The 21,804-nt window shown below is 39.2% G+C and overlaps 1 protein-coding gene across 2 annotated transcripts in view; it reads right to left on the bottom strand.

The window, feature by feature from the left end:
• Positions 1–13,299: 13,299 nt before the first annotated feature.
• The window catches only part of SLC38A1 (solute carrier family 38 member 1), a 74,237-nt gene continuing 65,732 nt past the window's right edge, over positions 13,300–21,804 (bottom strand). For both annotated transcript variants that reach the window (XM_042467249.1, XM_042467250.1), the window contains 4 exons: positions 19,341–19,459; positions 17,883–18,024; positions 17,679–17,776; positions 13,300–15,895 (listed from right to left, as the gene is read on the bottom strand). In XM_042467249.1, the coding sequence (XP_042323183.1) occupies positions 15,794–15,895; positions 17,679–17,776; positions 17,883–18,024; positions 19,341–19,459 (461 nt within the window). In that variant the 3' untranslated portion in view covers positions 13,300–15,793. The remainder of the gene's footprint in view (positions 15,896–17,678; positions 17,777–17,882; positions 18,025–19,340; positions 19,460–21,804) is intronic.

Raw genomic sequence — 21,804 nt, 5'->3', positions numbered from 1 at the left:
TAACTCTAATTATGAAATGGGTGTTCATTAGCTTTTTTTTTTACAACAGAAACTAAAATAATCATCATCCGAACATAGAATCTAATGCAGTAAATGAGCCAACGCCACTTGTAGCTGGAACAGTGAGAATAAACATTAGATGCCAGAATGTAGTATTGACTGAAATATTTTGGTTCAGCGAAATCAAGGAGATATTTGCTACCACTATGGTAGGATTCAGGGGCTATCAGCAGGACAAACAACCTTATTTTTGTGTGGTACTTAACCAGAATTTTAAATTCTCCAGAATGTGGAACCTTTGTTATAACAATACTGCCACAAGAGGGCAGCACATCACACTTAAATAATTTCTGGGTAAATGTTCCAAGGTGAATCAAAAGCATCTTTAAAATGTAGCCAGTGGGTCCTAGCCTTAATGGCCAATGTTAGAACAAGCTGACTCCAGCAAATAGATACTTGGGATGAAATAGACCAGCTGATTTGCCAGCACATTTTGACAGATTATAGCATTACTCCAGTGCTACAAGGTTATTCTCTGGTCTGAGGGGAGATATACTGGCATGTGTATTTAGAACTGAAGTGTAATTAACATAAGCTAGTACATTAAATTTCCACATGAAAAAAACAACACACACACAACAAAGACCAAATCTAGGCAGCCTTATCTCCCATTGATTTTGGCAGAATTATGCATGCATGTGTTGAACTGACTCACCCGCTGCAATCAATAATATTTTCGAAGTACTTAGCTATGGCTGGTTCATGATCAAATCTCTCATATTTGACATAGTGAGGGGTATCTCTTTTTAAAGCTGTACAATTGGACTTGCTAAATACTATTCATTTATCCACCCCAAATAATGAACCACACATTTTTTTAGGACTAGAATGGGGAAATTCTTTTTTAAAAAGAGGGCACTAGATTTCAAATTAGGAAAGGTCTCAGGGACTACTTTCCAGTAGTGCAAGGAGCTGAAGGCTCACAGAAGCCCAAGCAAAGTGAGTGGGGGTGGGCTAATTTGTATTAGTTGAGAACATGTTCTGACCAAGCATACAAAGCACAGGTTAATTTTATGCATCTCTGAGGAGGATCAATAGCCACAGAAATGTCTCTCTCCATCACAGGCAATGTGATGGTGGTGGGACTGAGAAGAAACCCTCCCCAGAGGATCTTACAACTCAGGAAGGCTCATATAAAGTAATAATAATAGTCTCCTGATTTATCCTACAGTTACAGGGGAAATAAGGGGACGCTGCCCCTTTCCTAGCCACATCGAGATCAATGCAATGCACACTGCGCCCCTGATCTTGTCTTTCCATGGCGCAAAAAGGAGCTGTAAAAAGCAGTTCCTTTTTGCATTGTGGAAGGGGCACCATAGCGGCTGGCACCATGGCTTTGGGGCACTCCTTTGGTGCAGCACATGTACATGTTGCATCAAGATGCCTCCTGCCATGCAGTGGGGCACACAGCATCATGCCAGCATGGAGCAGAGTTGGGGTGCATGGCATGTGACCCCCACCCCGCCCCAATGGCAGCATTTATCTCCGGTCCGTACAGCCTCAAAGTCTGCTTCAATAATCTGGACCTAAGCCATATAAAACTTTGTATGTCATAACTAGCACTTTAAATTGTGCATGGAAACAGACCAGTAGACAATAGAGCATTTATAGCACAGGACTTTTATTAATAGATTATTCATAGAATTATAGAGTTGGAAGAGGCTACAAGGATCATCCAATCCAAGCCCTTGCCATGCAGGAATACACAAAGCACTCCCGACAGATGGCCATCCAGCAGCCTCTGTTTAAAAACCTCTAAGGAAGGAGACTCCTCTACACTTTGAGGGAATGCTGTTACTGTCAGAAAGTGCTTCCTAAGGTTGAGGAGGAATCTCTTTTCCTGTAGTGTGACTCCATTGTTCTGTGTGGTAATCTCTGGAGCAGCAGAAAACAAACTGGCTCCATCTTCAATATGTTAAATACCAGTATTTAAACATGACTCTCTTTTCCTGTAGCTTCTATCCATTACTCCATGTCCTAGTCTCTAGAGCAGCAGAAAACAAGGTTGCTCCATCCTCAATATGACATTCTTTCAAATATTTCAACATGGCTGTCATGTCACCTCTTAATCTTCTCTTCTCCAGGTTAAACATATCCAGTTCCCTAAGTTGTTCTTCATAGGGTATAATTTTCCAGACTTTTCACCATTTTGGCTGCCCTCCTTTGGACATATTCCAGCTTGTCAACAACCTCTTTGAATTGGGGTGCCCAGAACTGGACATAATATTCCTGGTAAGGTTTGACCAAAGTAGAATAGAATAGTGCTATTATTTATCTTCTAGACACAACAACAATAATAATAATAATAATAATAATAATAATAATAATAATAATAATAATGAGCCGTGGTGGTGCAGTAGTTAAATGCTGGTACTGCAGCCACAATGTTTTAAGTTTGATCCTAGAGAAGGCCTCTAAGGTCCACTCAGCCTTCCATCCTTTCGTAGGTTGGTCAAATGAGTACCCAGCTTGTTGGGGGCAGTTGGCTTATACATTGTAAACTGTTTAGGGAGTGCTGGTTCACTTATCTTTGTATCTTAGCATTGTATACAATTGTGACCAATTTCCATGGTAAAAATCTAATTGGACACAGCAAAGTTTTGTTTTTTCTTAAGGGAAAAGGGACCTTGTATAATGTGCTTGATTTTTATTTGTAGGGCTTTCCCTCCTAATCGTTTGTATTTTTAACTGTTTTTAAATATTTTGATAGTTTAATTTTTAACTTTTGTGTGATACAGATTTTGACTATGTTCATCTTAACTGTGGTAAAATGCCTGGAGTCCTCAACTGGGAAAAAAGCAGGATAGAAGTCAATATAAAGAAAACAACATCAACAACAACAATGTGCATCTTGTAAGGAGGCTTGAAGTGTCATCCAGCCCAGAGAACTATTTTTGCATCCTCAAGAAGCCTCCCTTACACAATTTTTTTTTTTTTTGCCACCCATTATTTCAGTTCCAAGACACTTCCAGGAGAGGCAATATTTGCACAAGAGGAAGAGTCTTCCTAAATGCTGAAAATCCTAAAGCACTGAAAATCAGAACTGAAAGTTGGCACCTGGTCACTTCCAGATCTGATATTCAAATTGGGGGTTTGTATCTGGCCATTTTCAAGCATAGAAAACGATTGCCAAAGTGTCCATTCCAAGTGGAATTCATACTGAAGTCATCTTCTAACAAAGAAGCTGCATATCTAGGTGTCATTTAACACATTTCTGGATAAAAACTGTTATTGATAAAACAGTTGAGTAATTTAAATGGAAAAAGAAAGTGAATCTATTCCTAAACAAACAGACCAAGGCAAAAATATTCCACCGATGAAGGAACCAGTTTTTGCCCATACCTCAAGCATTTATGGCTCTAACACTTGATTTGTCATTTTCTTTCATCATAATAAACAATAAATATTTGTTAGGAGTTTTTCGAAATGTCTCCCACTTCTTATTATATGTCATTAAATTGGATGCCAAGTCATAAACCTCTCTAGACCAATCCTCCACATCAACAAAGCTAGCATTGATGAAAGTAGTATTCTCTAATATGTAATGAGTCTGGACATTTTGGCTTGGTTCCTTAATAGGGTGTAACAAAGTACCAACACATTTATATAGTAGAGGATGTAGCCAGAATGTGTGAAAAACATTGGAGAATAAGTACTGGAAACATTCAACATACTTTCCCCCTGTTTTTGGCAAAGAGCAACTTCTTATAGAGAAGTAGATATTTACTATTTGACGTGGTGCTGCCATTTATTCATGGAAATGAAAGGTTACAAGCTGACGTTTGTATTGACGTCTGTAGAGTTACTCCAGTGATATCGATATACACAAAACCAGAATTTGTCTCCAGAAAGGGAACACAGTGTACTCAAGCATTTTATCTAGTACTACAGTGACTGCTTTTTAAAATAAATAATAACCAGCAGGCAAAAAAAAACCAATGAGCCAGGTATGGGTAGTTATAAAACAACAACAGATATCACTTTTAAGTGCATTCCTGTTGCTACAGTTACTAAAGCAGCATTAGTCACACATGTAGAAGTAGGCTACTAAATAGGAAGAGGAATTATGGTAGTGACCGTTCTGCGATGCCTCAGGCTAGAGGTCCAAACAGAGTATTCAAAAAGGCCACAGGTCTCCTCAATGTAAATGTAATGGTATGTATATCTGCACAGTAACAATGTACTAGCAAACTTTGCCAGCCACAGACTTTGGCAGAATAACAAATAGTCCCATCCAGATAACTATTGACAAGAGAAATGTGTTTCCATGGAAACAAGAGATTTTGAAAAATACACACAGAGAACAGCGGATACTCCAGTCATGGCTGCTTTTCAGTGAAGTAAATGAACACAGTTAACATGAAATAAACAAATGATTTGCTGTTTTTACTAGGATAAATCCACAGGTTAAGTGAGACCCAGCATCCAGGAAAAACAAGCAATGAAGAAAGTTCTGTTCTGTGATCTGATGAGCTGAGATGAAGCATAAATGAAGGAACATAGCTCAATAAATGAAGAAAATAAATGCTGGGTCATCCAATTAAAGCTTGGTATTAGATGGAACTTTATGGCATGTGTGTAGATAAGCAGAAAGTCAAAAATGAACATCACAAGAAAAGATCATCTGGAGTCAATGTATGTTATTCAAATCCACAAACTATAGCCTTGGTGAAACTAAATGACCATGCAAAGTAGGGCACTGTTCTGTCGACGCTGCTCTAAGCTGCCACACTGTACTAATTAAAATAGATGAGGGAAGCGGTACTCCACCTTATCAAGAGTAAACAAAATTAGACGAGGCCAAATTATAGAGAATTTAATGCTTTCAAGCCTTCTCTTCTTTGAAAACCTTAGATAAAATTGCATTTTTCTGTTACAAATTTTTGTGGAAATGACAGACTTCATAACTACCAAGGGGATAAAAGCTTTTGTGAAGTGGTGGAAAACCCAAATTCCTTATGGCTCTTTTGAAAATCTATCTTGTGTTTTAGTGATGCAGTTATAGATATTGGAAAAGATTTGTTGCTGTACACATTTATTTGTTGGTAGATTTGCTATGGTTTTTTTTTTTTTTTTTTTTTGGCTGTCAGATCAGATTTATACCTTCATTCCTAATGAGCAAATGGTTAATCGTTGCTAATGGGGAAAAAAGGTTTCAGCCCTCTTGCCTTTCTGGGAGTTGTCGCTTAAAACGTGAGGTTCTTCACAAAACCATAAAGATGTCAGAACTATGCTATGTGTGTGTGCCTTCAAACCATCTATTGACTTATGGTGATGCCATAAAGTTCATAGGTTTTTGTTGCTGTTAAGGAATATTCAGAGGTGGTTTTGCCAGTTGCTTCCTCTTACAGCTCCTGCTCTTCATTGGTGGTCTCCCATCCAAGTACATACAGGGCTGACCCTGCTAATCTTCCAAGATCAGATAGGATCTGGTGTCTCTGGAGCATTTAGTCTGAACTGTTGTAGTTCCATAGAATCCACCTGAAACTGGATTTTATGGGGCTTGTTTCATCCAAAACTATCCAATTTGAGTTTAATCAATTTTCTTAAACTAATTCAGCAACTGGAATTATATCCACATTGACATGGTGATTACTACCTAGTCACTCCTTGACTTTCTCCAGCAAAGAAGTCCATAAGCTTAAAGTGGCTGGACACAGCTCTGCGATTATGGCAGGGCAAGAGGAAGAAGTTATTATTGCTAATAACTGATGGCCTAACAAAGATATTTAGACAATGTATATTGTATATTGCATAACATACGTCTCAGAATGCAAGGCAGACTTCCAGAAGGGCAGTTGCTTATAGACATGCCGCTCTTTGCTCCCACTCTAATGTATTTAGCAAAAAGTGGAGTTTTCCATTTCTTTTTCCAAGTGTATTTTGTTATTGGTAGCTGTACACGTCCCTTTATAAAGGCAGGTGATGCTAGGAGATAACCAGGGTGGGGTGTCCCCTAACTTTTCGTGTTTTATTTTGCTTTTCTACCCTAATGTCTTCCTTGAGGTAGCTTGAAGGACATATAAACCATGCTTCCCCCTTTCTCCGTTTCTTTCCATACTCTAGCAGGTAAGTGATGCTGTGATTGATCAGTCATCTTGCTACTCCACTTTGGCCTACCTTTGGAGTTGGAATATTCTGAATTTGGAGACTGTGATGTGTCCAATGTCCTAACAGGCTCCTCTACAATTTCCCTCCCACTGCTTACAATGGCTTGCAATAGGACAAAATATACTTTCACACCAGTCCCAGTTGTGGCATACATTGTTCTCCTCAAAGAGCCTGTTGGTCTGATTGTTCAAGTCTGCTCTAATCTGCCCACACTATGTCCCCAATCCATCCACTTCTTTCTTCTCTCAGGATCAGGAAGGAGAGAGCTGCAGAAATTTCCACACTAGTGGGGAACAGCAATAGCAATATAGCAAAAGCAAATACATTTCTATACCACTTATCAGTGAACTAGCACTTCCTAAGTGGTTATTGGCCCCAACAAGCTGGGTACTCATTTTACTAGTCTACAAAAGGATTGAGGTTGAGTGGACCCTGGAGCCCTGCAGGATTGAATTCACAACCTTATGGCTTTAATACCAGCATTTAACAACCATGCCACCAGGGGGCCCTGCCCACCAGGGAGCCCTGGATGTGAAGTCAGATCCCTTGCAAGATCAGAACTCTTTCTTTGTTCTACAAGATCTTGCTTATGATCTCTGGATGCAATTCTAGGGGCCAAAGATTAGTTTCCTTTTCTATCAACAGAGCTTACCAATCCTGAGCAGTTTTGCTAGTACACAATTTTAAACAGATTTCCAAAACCAGATAGCAGAAAAACCACTGGCTTAGTCTTAACCCTCTCTATATCTCTTACAACTATTAAGTTAGGATTGCTTGTTGTGGTGGTGGTGGTGATGTGCCTTCAAGTTGTTTCTGACTTATTGTGACCCTAAGGCAAACCTATCACAAGGTTTTCTTTTCACAGGGAAGTTCTTCAGAGGAGGTTTGCCAATGCCATCCTCTGAGGCTGAGAGACTGTGACATGCCCAAGATCACCCAGTGGGATCCAAACCCTACTCTCCAGAGCACTCAAGCCACTACACCACACTGGCTCTCTATAATATGTATACCTAACTGTGTAACTTTAATCGGAAGAAATAAATCTTACTGTATTCGGTCATGCTTTTCACAATTCAAATCTACTGACAACAGTAATATCAGAATTTATTACATTTTTATTTACACATAGCATCATTTATATGTGTATCATTAAATACAAACACAGGGAATGATGACATCCAAGCCAGAGCAACAACAACAACAAAATTACAAATAGTTCTTTTTAAAAAAAAATTGAATGGGTATGACTCAAACATAAACATAAGACTTGAGGAATCTGATTTAGTCTAAACAAGGGTAAATTCAGTTCATTTAAAAAAAAAATTCAGTACATTCTGTTTTGAGCATTTGCAGCACCAGAGTGAAGAAATAACACAGTCAATTGAAAAGTAACGACTTAGATTTCCCCTCCCTGAAATTTGTATTCCTGCTTCAAACCATTGCTCTTTCAAGTTGTTCATCATAACCACCCAAATGAGCCTTAGACACATGTAAGGATTTATTTCAAATCAGAAGGACATTATTAAAATACTGTACTGAAGTGTAAGTTCCTCAGTTTTTAAACATATGATTATTTGCATTAAAAAAACCTTTAAGGACCAATTCAATAGGTAACTGACATGAAGACAAAATATGTTATCATTTAATACAGTCTGCCTCTACTTAAGGTCTGGATTGTGTGCCGTACAAAAGACCAAGAAAAATACAATTATCAGTGCTCTCTTAACATTCTTCATAATAACTTCTTGGTCCCCATATATAAAAATATCTTTGACAGTAGCAATACCACTTTTTTATAGACTACAACTCAGAGCTCAAAAGAGCTCTGCCAAGCATGGGCATATGAGATCTGTGCTGCAGAGGGTGCTCAGCCCTCCTTTTAAGCCCTGGGCTATGTGGACCATTCCTTGAATTTGAAGAAGAAAAAGATGATAAGAACTATCAGTAAAGGACAGCTATTATGTCCTGCCTGTACAAGCAGAAAAAATAACTTCTTCACAAACAGTGATACAACCAGTAAGAAGTACTACTACTTATTCCTTTCCCATAGCTCATTTTTCACTCACCCCAATTAATGGGACTAAAGATAGGCCAAAAATATTGGAGGCTCAGTATTGATTCCAAATGTCACAGATATATAGCCTTCCTTGGCAATGTACTTGAACAACCTCCATTTCAGATATGCTTACATGTACAAGTCCCTTTGGAATACAGTTTAATCAACAGTGGCAAGTAAGCACTTAACAGTGTACATTCAGGTCCTATAAAGACCGGTACAAAAGGCTGGCCTGTGGGCAGAGTTGAGGTGCAGCGTCCTGATGATGCACGCCCTGACTCTTCCCCAGAGTGCCATGATGCTGCACAAAACTCCAGATGGTGCGTGTCATCACGGCACGCCTCCAGCGCTGTGTCCAGATGATGCAGCACCAAAGGGGCACCATACAGCCGTGTCACCACAGCTATGGGGCACTTTGGAGGGTGCAAAAAGGAGTCGCTTTTTGTGGCTCCTTTTGGTGCCCACCAAAGGCAGGATCAGAGCCATGGCGTGAGGTTGCCACGGCCCCAATCCAGCCAGGAAAGGGGCGACCTCCCGTCACCCCTTAGGGGTGGTCTGTAGAGCCCCTCAGTCATCTTGGTGGAGAAATCTCCTCTGGATTGAATTCCTCTTTCTTTATGTATCTACAGGGCGAAACAGATGGGCAGGAAAAAGTGGCTTGGAGCTGCCTTTTCTGAAGCCACATTGAAACCCCACCAACCACACTGCCGGCTCCCAAGGCAGCTGTAGTGCTCATGTCATGACCACATAATATGGCTTCAAGCCAGGAAGAAGCGGGAAAAAGCTGCTTCTTTTTGAAACGGCTTTTCTCATTATAAGGCGCCTAGAGGGCACTTTCCTGCTGGCTTCAAGGCATGTGTCATCTAAATGCCACACCTTCAAGTCAGCCTGAAAGCACCTCTTTTTGCCTGTCCCCTAATGGGGATTTGTGGTGTTCTATCTCGGGATAGGCTCCAGTTTGCTGACAGAACATCGGGGTCAATGCCAAGCCTTTTCAATTCAAGGTTTTCACACAGCAGCAGTTCTCACCAATGGCCAGAGAGCTTAAAGTTAGTATACAGTAGCCAGCATTAGGCTATGTTTTATGTTTTATGTTTTGTTTTTGTTTTTAAATAATGCTGCTTTCACTGATTGTGAGCACATATAATGCTCTGGATCACAGCACAGAACAGGGGCAGGGAATTCTACTCAAGTCAGTTTTCCAGTTTTCCAACTTCTAGTTAAAGGGATTACTTTATTATTTCCAGATAATACAGATAAATCAATACCAGTTAGGAATACACTCTGGCATTTCATGGGATTGTGCTCTTAGAGATGTGCTACAGCAAACAATGCAATTATATACGCACTGATTTGCTCTAAGAAACTTTCTTACAGAGTGAAGTGGAACAGGACAGAGTGAAAAAAGGAGAGGGCAAATTTAGCTAAGTCAAAAGCTAAGGTGTTGATGCTACTATTTAGATCTGGCTGCACACACTTTATTATTATTATGGATGGACTATCTCAACACCTTTGTTTTTATGGAATACGCGACTGCAAAAATAGAAGCATCCTATTTATTTACAAATATATATACATACGTACACAAATGAAACATTTCCTACAGTACCACACACCTGCATAGATTCTTTTTGTTGCTGTTGTGTTTTAGTTTTGTTTTTTAAAAAAACAGAACAAAAATCAGACTCAGGGATATATATACACAGCATGGAGTATCTAGGCCTCTGGGCCCTTATGTTTAAATCCTTCAACATTATGATCTTTACATTTGAAAACAGAAGGTTGTACACTAAGGAAAAAAATGGAAACATTCAATTTAGAACTGTGCACACAGAAATAACACCTGATACTAAGCAGTGCTAACAGAGATGCTTATTTCTGAATAAGAAATCATCCTTTGTTCAGAGAATTTGAGTCTTTTTGAAAAGCGATCTAAATTGATACATTCTGTTGTGACTTTGTACATACTGCATCAGAAATAAGATTGTGCACCTGGGACCAAGGAAAGAAATCTAAAGAAATTCTAGACTTTAATTTCATCCAGATTATATTTGGTGCTCAAGCAAAAGTGCAAAACCATACATTTGGAACGAAGAGCATATGCTCCAACACTTCACAGATAAAAACTGGGACACGTATGGCCGAACAGCATCAAAGTGTGGCCAGGCAACAAAAGGGCAAAAGTTATTAATGAGGAAGAATACGCAAATTACTATTTTAAAGTGAAGAAGCCCTGGAGCTTATATGTTGAGTTTAGGACAGCAGGAGTTGAGGGAGGGGAATGAGAAGACTATGCGCCTTTTCTTCTTCCTGCTGAGCTAATTGAGTGCAAAGTACTTTTGCACTTTGAATTCTGTTTGCATCAATTAAAGAATGAATGATGAAGGAGGAAATTTGGGGGGGGGGGGAAGAGAAAGAGGGACATTTTGAAAGCAGCTAGGAAAATGGGACGACAGAGGATTCTCTGAAAAAGTCTAATGATTTGTGTACTAAGGAAGTATGTGCTATATTTCCCTGTTGGGAAAAGATATTTTAACATCACTCCTGGTCACTATCAAAAGACACAGAGAAAGTGTAGGAAAAGAATATATTGAGGCTGATACAGGAAACTTAAGTCAATAGAATTCTGGATTATTCTCTTTGAAATCTCTCTCTAGTTTTCATTGGAATAAAATAATAATAATCAGACACGCTGGATAGTTCCTAAATATGGGTTTTTGTATTTCTGTATGGCAGGGTGGTAGATGCTCCTTATGAACTCTTCCAACTTTTTGGTTGGTGAACCAGCTATCATTCAGTTTGTACAACACTCCTATCAGTCCTAGCGTATGACCTAGAGATGTGCTCTTCCCACCCCACCAAGCACTTTGTGTGCTGCCACTATCCATTGCTAGTAACGTGCTAATTTATCTGCAAATGTGCCACAATATTTTAGTGGCTCATAAGACAATCACTGAGTAAGTTATTTCTAAGAATTAAAAAAAAACTAGTGCAAAGCTTCATAAATCATTTGAGACCCAGACACAATTTGCTTGCACCTTGTGTTATTGTTCAAAACCTTTAATATCTTTTTTAAAGAAAATCTGTTTAACAGATAAGTTGCTGGACTTGGTCTGGAGATCTTAATTCAAATCCTTGCTCAGCCATGAGTAAGTCATTTACTTTTTTGGCCTCAACTGTCCATCTGTAAAATAGGACTATTACCAACATACTTCACAAAGCAATTTTGAAGATGAACAATATGATAAAGATAAAGCACTTTGAAGAAATGGCAAGACATTCCAAAATAGTACACATTCCACAAAGAGGCAAAATATTTATAAAAATGTGAAATGATTCTAATTAAATATGTACAGTTGCTCCCATAAATTTTGGTTAAAAATGTATAAATGGCTGAATATCAGGATGATAACGTTCCAGAATCAGAACTTAATAAAGCAAACACTTGCTATTGCAAAGAATGGATAATAATGATCCAAAAATCAATCATCATTATCATCAAAAGAAAAAAAGATCTCTATATTTGATAGCAGTCACTGAAGCAGTTGCGGCTAAAACCCAGTGAGCATGTGCAATTGTTCTGTACAAACAACAGAGCAGTCTTCTCCAACATAGTATCCTCTAAAAGTTGTAGAACACAATTCCCATCAGCCCAATCAGCATGGCCAATGGGAATGGATGACAGGTGCTGTAATTGAAAATAACTGAAGGGCACTGGGTTAGGGAAGAATGCACCAGGGTCCAGCTATATCAGAAGGCAATTTATTGAGTCCAAACAAGGCCCACTTCAACATTAGAAGTGAATTTACTGAGTCCAAACAGCTGAGATTACCAAGTGATCATCTGGTTCTCATTCTTAGGCTGCAAGGATTGACAGAGTTACTCAGTGGGACTCAACATGCATAGGTCTGCACTCCATATTAGTTACTACTTTATCTTGATTGGTTTTGAAACAAGTTTCTGTGCCATAGAAACCTGCAGGAAAATGACATTTCTCCATTTCCCATATCATACTGCAGATGGTTACTCAAGACAGTTTATGAAATCTGCTTTCCTGGCACTCATATGGAACATACAATTGAGCCAATAAGTACACAACATTATTTGCACAAGTTAAACCTCTTCTTTTATGCCTATTTTGTTTTAGACTGTTATTTTGATGAGGGGAAAAGCAAAAACAAAATAAGGGGCTTGTTAATTCAGAAAACTTTTTAAAGAGTCTTTAAAATGGCACCAAGGAGATTTATCTATGGTGCGGTACAGACCGCCCCAAAGATGTATTGGGGCCAGGGCAGCCTCACCGGTAGCCCTGCGGCCCCAATCTGCCATTTTTCCAGGCCAAAGTGAAGCGGCAAAATGCTGCTTCTCTTTGGCCTTGAAAACGGGTGTCCTTGGAGCTTCATGCCCGGTGCTAAAGAGAACGGCAGCCGCTGCGGCCCTTTTCTCCTCTCCATTGCTGATGCGGCCATGATATGGAGGTTTCAGAGCTCCTTTCCGTGCCTCCGCCAGGCTGCCATAAGCAGCCTGGGGCAGCATGGAGATATCATGTGCATGCCACGCCATCTGGACACAGTTCGTGCATGATGTCATTGTTACGCGCACTGTTTGGACGGTGCCGCATAACAATGGCCTAAGGGGGGGGGGTTAACCTTGCCAGTGAAGGCAATGGAAGGGAGTCTTTTAGATCTATTTTTTAAAATTTGGAGGATCTAGGAAACAGACACACCTGGGGAGAGAAGAATTATTTATTTCCCTCATGTGCTTTAGAGGAGGCTTTTTTTGAGTGAAAAACACACACTCAGAGATCTGCTTCCTGTCTATTCAATGGAATTTATTGTTTGAAATTCAAGTGGTTCTTGATATGGGGAATTCCTCCTATTTTTATTACTCATTTATAGTATAGTTAAATTTATATAGATCTTTTTAACTGTAAAGATTTCAGAATACAGTCGGCCCTTCTTATACACGGATTTTTTATACACGGATTTAAGCATACACGGTTTGAAAATGTTCCAAAAAAGTATAAATTTACCTTGATTTTCCATTTTTTATAAGGGACACCATTTTGCTATGTCATTATATTCAATGGGACTTGAGCATACACGGATTTTGTTATACACGGGAGATCTTGGAACCAAACCCCAGCGTATAACAAGGGTCCACTGTAGTTTATAAAATAGATTAAAATGAACACCAACAATTTTGAAAACCTCTTAAAATAAAAAAAAAACTTGCCTTACCACCAGAAAACATAATAAAATAGAATTTGACTGAAAAATAATACAACAGAAACCAAGGAATGGGCAGTTGTGTAGACACAAGAGTCATCTTTAAAATGCCCCCTGCCTGTTCCTCAGTTTAGCAATATATATCCCCAGAAGCCTCTAAAACTTGGTAAGAAAAGGTAAGATGAAAAGGGGCACAATCTTACCATTTTAAAAAATTATCCCAGTGACCAGAAAGGATGGAACATGAAACAAGAATTTATAGGTGTAAAGCAGATCTATGAATTATGGCTCATAAATCAAGTGATAACTAATGTGGTGTAGTCTCTCAATAGAAGCAAAGATGACTAAACTGAATATGTCATATTTTGGACCTATCAAGAGATAATGTGACTCACTGGAAAAGATGATAATGCCTGTTAAAATGGAAGGCAGTAGAGAAAGAGGGAGGTGGGTGCATGACAGGTGGGTTGATTCAATCAAGGAAGCCATGGTCATGAGTTTGCAAGACCTGAGCAAGGCTGTTGGTCACAGGATCTTGGAAGTCTCCCATTCATAAGGTCACTCTAAGTCAAAGTCAACTTGACAGCAAATGATAGTAAAGGTTAATGTCATAGGATCATGACGTCCTATGCCTTCAGTAGTCAGGCAACAACATTCAATTGCTGTTAAAGTTTCTCAGTTGTCTACAAGGGAAACCTCATGTAGAGTGCATTACAACAATCTACATTTCACAGAGTCTGTCATCAAAATAGAGGCTGATCAGAGTTTGAGACAGTTAATTCCCAGAATTTTACTAACCATGAATTTTACTAACCATGGATAAGGAATGTGGGGGGGAAGTGTTTTTTTTAAAGTAGCTTTTCCCTAGCATGACACTGGGTGTAAACAGACTGGTTGTAGAAACAGGCTGGTTATGAAGCCAAATGAATACAAAGGCAAAAGTATAAATGTTCAAGGAGCACAGGGGGTTCTAAAGAATCTAGACATTGTAGACCACAAACTAAACATGAGTCAACAGTGTGATGTAATGCCCAGAAACCCCAATGCAGTTACAGGCTGTATCAATAAGAAAATAGTGTCAGTTCAAGCAAAATAGTAGTGACACTTATTCTGCTTTGGTCAGACCACACTTGGGATGTTTTTGTGCCTTCAAGTCATTTTCTGACCTACGACAACCCTAAGGCAAACCAGAGGCTGAGAGAGTTCGAACATACTGAACACTGCTGCATTTTGCTTATGTGTTCATTCAGCTTCATAACCATTTGTAAGAATAAAAAGGATCCAGGTTTGAAATGGTTAGGTGAAAGTCTAAGCCAGGAAAAGATATTTTTGATTCTCTAGATGCTTTGGACTTAAGCTCCATCCAGCATAGCCAGTGGCGAATAATTATGAAACGTGTAGTTCAGAACAGCTGGAGGGGCAAAGGTCTAAGCAATCTTCTCTAGGAAAACTCTGAACATTTCAACAACTTATCAACTCTGCAGTTCTAGACTGATGTATTATGCAGTTGCTAGAAATGCACACTATCAACACCTTTGTAATCTCTGACTGTTTGAACTGCCCTTTTTTTGAAGTATAATTCCCCAAATTCTTTACCTGCCTCTTCATTGACCAACAAAGAGCCACTGATTGTTCAGGCTGGCTGGGAAAATCTGAAAGCTATAGTAACTGCCAAACTCTGTTTTGAATATAAACTATTTCTGGGGGGAAAAGATAGATAATATATGTGCACGAATTGTCACAGATTAATACAAAATGGAATGTACAAAGACAACTCCCATAGGGGTGAACTACTAAGGCTAAATTATATACAAGCTGTGTTTACTGATATTAACACTGTTCCAGCTGTGATCGGTAACCAAACACTAAATTACCTATCCAGTGACCACACGGCTATATCAGTATAGTCAGGTAGATGCAAAATTATTTCCAAGAACTGAAAGCTACATCTGATTAAGGCTGGCTAATTGATCTTAAATTGAACATAAATTGATATATGAGCTTGCAAGTATATGACCTAAGTAGAGAGCATCCTTCAGTTATTTTTGTGTTAACAACCACACACAGAATACCTGTTACTCATGGACAAATCTATGAACATGTAGGATTGTACTACCATAATCATGAAATTAATACTGATGCCGTAGCTTGTGGGAACATGGAAAACAGCATGAAATATTACAGTAAAATGTCTGTCTCCTGCAGGAAAACATCTCCTACTAGTATTTCAATTAAAAAAAATTGATGTGGAAACCTCATGAAGAATGAGATATACTGACAAAATGGCCTGATACAAATTTGGTGAGTAGCAAAATGAAAACATGTTCTTCTCAGTGTCTCAGTTGCTATCAGCGATGTCTCCTGAATGTACCCAGTCGTAGATGACAAGAGGAATGCTAACAAGGGAGAACAATATTCCCAGTGCCAAAAAGAGAGAAGCCTAGAACCAGAAATGGAAAGAATTTCAGCTAATACAACTTTTTTTAAATAAAGAAACTTTAAAAAAATGATAATGGGATACAAAACTAAATGGAGCATCTTAGTGGAAAAGCAGAAAAAAATCCAGATATGTGCTGAGAATCAGTAATGTTACCAGTTAGTTATGATGATCTGCATCCCATTCTGTGATTAAAACCTTTGATGGCATTTCATTTTTAATACAAGCTATTTCTTGAATTCAAATGGCATTGGAAAACTGGGCCACCTTACGCTTATTTAGGAACAGGAAATCATACAATTAATATCATATGAAATGGGACTTGACTGGTAACTCTGCAACACCATTGGCCCTGTTTCCCATTTCCCACATATTGGAAGAGGTCTAAATAGAGGAGCCTATGCTATGCTGATTATTCCTACTCACCCCTGTGATTGTAATTAAGGCTACCAATTACAGAGGGAGCTTAAATGTATAAATGGGTTTCTCTCTTCAAACTTCTCTCTCCTTATTTTAGGGATAAAAAGAGGTTGAATTCAACAAGAATTGCAACTGGTTAATTGCAATGGATATAACCTCACATAGTAATGTGTTCTATGTTGACAAAAAATATCTCACGGGATGGGGATTGATTCCACAGACCACAAAACACTAACCCTATCTCAACCTTGTAAACAGTACAGTTGCCCCTCCTTTCTCCAACTTGAGGTCTGCGGTCTTGAATATTCATGGAGGGGTGACCTCCATTACTTTCAATGGGGCGCGCTCCCCTATAGGGCTTGAATACTGGCAAGTTGCTGTTTTCGCAGTGTGTGTGTGTTTGGGTTCTGGAATGGATCCCCGCAAAAAATGGAGAGTTGACTATAATGAAGAGTGTGGTAGTGTTTTCCCAAGGTTGCTCTGTCTGGTTTTGTTACATCAGAATAGGGCCTTCATGACAAGGAGCATCCCCTGAGTACCTGGTTTGTCAGCAGTACAAACACTCCAATCCAAGAGAGCTTGGAAAGTTATTTATTTTTATTATAACCCCCCATCCCTTTTTTAAAAACTCTCTAACAGTATCTTGCAGGGAACTAAGGCCCAGTACATACTGCCAAGAAGCAGCATCCAGGCGGCGATTCTAGGGTTAGGGACCGCACACTAACCCTAGGACGTCTTGGCAGCAGCGTAATGGCATCCTCCCATCCATATTGGGGTTGCAATTGTGACGTAAGCTATGTGCAGCATATAGCTGTCTCTGCGCATCACTTACATCACGAGTGTGCCAATGGTGCACTTGTGATGTGCGCACGGCTTCCCAAGAGAACCCAGTTTTTCCAGGTTCTTTTTGGGGCGGAGGGATGCCACGCAGTTTGGCTGCTGCAGTGTCCCTCCGTAGGAGTACCGGCCGCCTCCAGTCCGCCCTTTCAGGGTGGTATGTACCGGGCCTGAGATACCAACAAATTTTTTTGTGAGTATGGATTTGTCCTATATCCACTGAAATGAATGAGGAAGCCAGTTCTTACCACAGTTCTACTTGTGTACTGAGGCATACACATGGCTCTTTATGGTGATTTTTAAAACCTTTTTAACATTTTGTGAAATGCACAGTTTTTGAAAGTTTAGGGGATATTATAATGGTAACGTTTGATAACTCTTGAAATTCAGTGCAATTCCTAATCCCAATTAAAGCACACCCTTTGAATCAATTTATGAGCAGTAAATAAACACTTATCTCATTCCCACTGATTCAGTGGGTCATTCTAGGGTTGTCATTTCAATTTAAGCTTTAGTTCAGAAAACTTACCCAAATCCTCTGAATCAGTTTTGAGCCATCTTGGTGGGTAATTTTTAAATAGAGGGAAGATGGGAGAACAAAGATCAACATGTTGGCAGAAGTTACTCCTGTGACAATCAAACACATGAATTTTGTTTTATTTGTTATAATAGACAAAATTAAGTTTACTTTAAAGACAAAAAATAATACTGAAATATAATTAGAATACTGTACCTACAACTCCAAAAATATCCTTCATGGAAGGTATGAAAATAACTAACAGATTAATAATCATCAAAAGGATCAAAGTAACCACAATGTGACGGCATAAATTAAATTTGGTTTTTCTAGCGAGCTCAAAAATAGAAGAGCGCACCTGTAGGAAAAGAAGAAGACATCTGTCAGGCAAAATTTGCAAGGGAAAGCCATCCTGCACAACTATTTCATCCCCTCCCTCTGGTTCTGTGTATTGAACTTAGATTTTGCCTGGCTCCAAAGTCATTCTGTAGGACATATATGACTGTGAGTGAAATGGAAAGAGGGTGTGGGAGAACTGTGTGCATTTCCAGCAGATGCTATTTATTGCAGCTGCAGGCTTTTAAGGTTAACATTGTTTGTTCTAGTGTCAAAATTAATTATTCTTTTGCCAGAGTTGAAAACTCATCCTTTTTTAAAACAGAGCCTAGAAAATTAGACTTCCGGTGATGAATCAAGCAGAAAAGGGAAATGATTAAATGGTTTTCTGAACCAAAATATGTACTGTTTCTGCCTTCCCTTGCCTATCTGAGCCTACACTAAAGCGTGGAATGGTATGCACTAAGGTTGGAATGGTTAAGGGATTCAGAGAAACTAAATCCTGAATGTCACCACCGTACCCTGATAACCCAACTTGACCTTTTGCATGATTCTCTTGATAAACTCATAAAACCTGAACAGATCCAGGTGAGGTTTCCAGAATGCATCTTCCACAACTTGCTCCTCTTTTAGCACTTCAGCCCTGACACAACAGATGGGATCTTGCCCCTCTAGGAGCAAGGACAATATGACTTCATGACAGTAGAGAATTTTGCACTACCTTGAGGAGATTATTATTGTTGTTCATATCTGTCATATTGTTGGGTGAAGAAATACTGCAAGATGTGAGCAGGTGCAATGGAGAAGTGTGAATCAGCTACATATTAGATAGTGTGCATGGACTGAAAAAGCTGAGCAATGAGTCTTAGAAATGCAGCTTCTCTGTAGGAATGGCAGACAGATTACTGTGAGGGGCAAAGAGATGTGTAAAGAGATAGCAGTCAGAGCTCACAGGTTTGAAACATCAGGACTTTTTGATGATCAAGGATGATGACTATCTGCCATCTGTTCAGGACTACCCCTTTCTCTCTGAATTTAGCTGAAATCCTCAAGAAGCTTGTGTGCATGGATGCATATGTATATGGATCCTGCCCACTCCCACTTTCACCACCACCCCGCCGCCCACTTCCCAGGAACAATATATTGGTGAAATCTATTAACATTAAAGCCACTGACATTATGAAAGAATGACTCCTGATGGAGATTAAAACTGCCAAACTGGTTTGCTGATAAACTGGAGTCCACTCTTCAAAAAGACAGTATGTAACTAACTAAATAATTAGTACTTTATATTTATACTTAGGAACTAGAATTACTACATTTACAAACAAAACTTACAGTGAAAAACAACACTGGGACTGTGAGTATAACTGCAACAATGACAGCAACACGGACTGTTAAGACCAGGATGTCATCTTTACTCTGGTACTTGTGAAGCAGATTGGACTGCACTTTTTCTGCAGGAAAGACAAGGACAGGGTTGTGCCAGCACTTAAGCAATTAATTTATAGAAGTTGCCACTTAGCAAGAGCCATCTCAAACAAAATGTGATTAATCTACAGACAACAGAGCTGGCAACGAAGCAAGCTGGATCGAAAACACCACTTTAAGCTATGCTCCAGTGAGCCTTGAAATTTTCATCCAGGCTGAAACCTGATATATATTTGTTTGGGAGTAAGTCCCACTGAACCCACTGGAAGCTTATTTTTAGTTGGAGTTTGCTTCTTGTGTAGGTGTGAACTCCAACCTGTTTGGAGAAATAATTCCCTGAATGCACATGTTTAACTCAGAGCATTTTCCATAAATTCATTTAATTCCAGGCAGTTACAACTAATGTAAAATTCAATATTTTATAAATAGGTCTAAGAAATCATGATGATTTCAGATGTTGTATTATTATTATTATCCTGCTTTCCCCCCAAAATTGGAACTCAGAGTGGCTTACTATTTAAAATAACAGTACAATTAACAATATACAAAAGAGGGCATTAAAATAGAATTAAACTATTACAATCTTAAAACAGATCACTTGCTAAAAGAATAAAATATAGCTTAAAAAGATAAAAGCACTTAAAAACAGTAAACTGTAAAACAATACAACATCCCCAGCCCATTCTGTAAAAACTTTCTGTTTTAAAAGCATGCCTGAATAAAAATGTCTTAGCCTGCTGATGGAAAGACAGCTAGGAGGGAGCCATTCTGGCCTCCCTGCAAAGCGAGTTCCAGAGTCTAGGGGCAGCCACAGAGAAGGCCTTCTCTCATGCCCCCAACAACTGTGCTTGTGATGGTGTTGGGACTGAGAGAAGGGCCTCTCCTGAGGATCTCAGAGCCTGGGGTGGTTCATACAGGGAGCTATGGTTTGCCAAATAGCCTGGACCTGAGCCGTATAGGGCTTTATAGGTCATAACCAACACTTTGAATTGTGCCTGGTAGTAGCCTATATTCAAATAATTTCTGATTTATGGTGAGCCTGAGGGGACCATATTGAGGTGTTTTCTTGGTAAGTTTCTATAGAGGGGGTTTGCCATTCCCATCCTCTGAAGCTGAGAGTGTGTGACTTTCCTAGGATCATGACCAGGCAGAGATTTGAACCCTGCTCACACTAGCCCCAGCTCAGCAATGACATGTTTAAAAATAACTATTTCCATTGACTATGTTCTTTATGAATGTCTAACATGTTGCTAAACAATGAAATTCCAAATAAACCCCACAATGAAATCCATGTGAAAAAAAGATGAGGGGAAAATCTATATTTAAAAGATAGACCTATATTCCTCAGTCTTTGTTTCTTTAGCTTGCAACTTCAAGCTTTCAAACAGGGCTAACCCAGTTCTTATTAACTGGATTTCCTATAGGATTTGTCTGTTGTTTTAAGATGCTCTAATGTATCAATGATGACGTTTTTCTGTATGTATTATATTTCATTCTGCTCTTCTACTATAAAAATAGTGCTCAAGACAACTAACAAACATCACTGAAAATTAAACAATGATACCATTCAAATAAGCAGAACAGTTTAAATGGCCATGTATTCCACAATCTTGAGCCAAACAAGAGAAAGTCTTCTTCCATATGTCCAATATATAGGTCTCCATAGGCAACAGTATTCTCCTGAAGCTTTTAATGTCTGGTCAGGTTCATAATAAGATAGGTTAGTCCTTTAGAGAGCAAGGCTCCAAGCCTCTGAACATGACTGAGGAACCATAGATCTGTGCTAGTAATAGGTTGCAAAATGTTGTTTCTTATGCTGTCAGGATATAACATAAGCCTAACATTTTGTGTGAAAGCCAATATGGTGTAGTGGTTTCAGTACTCAACTAGGATACTGGAAAAGCAAGGTTTGAATTCTATCTTAGCCACAGAAATTCACTGGGTGGCCTTGGGCATCGCACTCTCTCAGCCCCAGAGGAAGGTAGTGACCCCCCCCCCTTGAACAAATCGTGCAGCGAAAACCCACTGATAGGGTTGCCTTAGGGTCACCATAAGTCAGAAATTACTTGAAGGCAACTTTTTGTGTAGGGTTCCTCTTGCTCCTTTCATAAAACACTTATTGATCAGTACACATATTCCTCCCCACAGTGTGAAGGGGCTGTGACCCAGTTTTTGAAGTTTCCTCCCCACACTTTCCTTCAGAACACAAAAGAATGTACATGCAGGGAAAGAGAATATGTTATCCTATGAGCATAGGATCTTCAGATTTGTATCTCCCCTCTCTGTGTATGGTGAGAGTAAAGAAGAAACAACTCACATCATTATAAAAAATCAGAGAGCAGATAGTAAGACATATTTTTACACACACACA

This window comes from Sceloporus undulatus, chromosome 5 (assembly GCF_019175285.1).
Source record: "Sceloporus undulatus isolate JIND9_A2432 ecotype Alabama chromosome 5, SceUnd_v1.1, whole genome shotgun sequence".
Lineage (NCBI taxonomy): Eukaryota > Metazoa > Chordata > Lepidosauria > Squamata > Phrynosomatidae > Sceloporus > Sceloporus undulatus.
The sequence above is the reverse complement of the archived record's forward strand: the minus strand, read 5'-3'. Positions and strand labels throughout refer to the sequence as shown.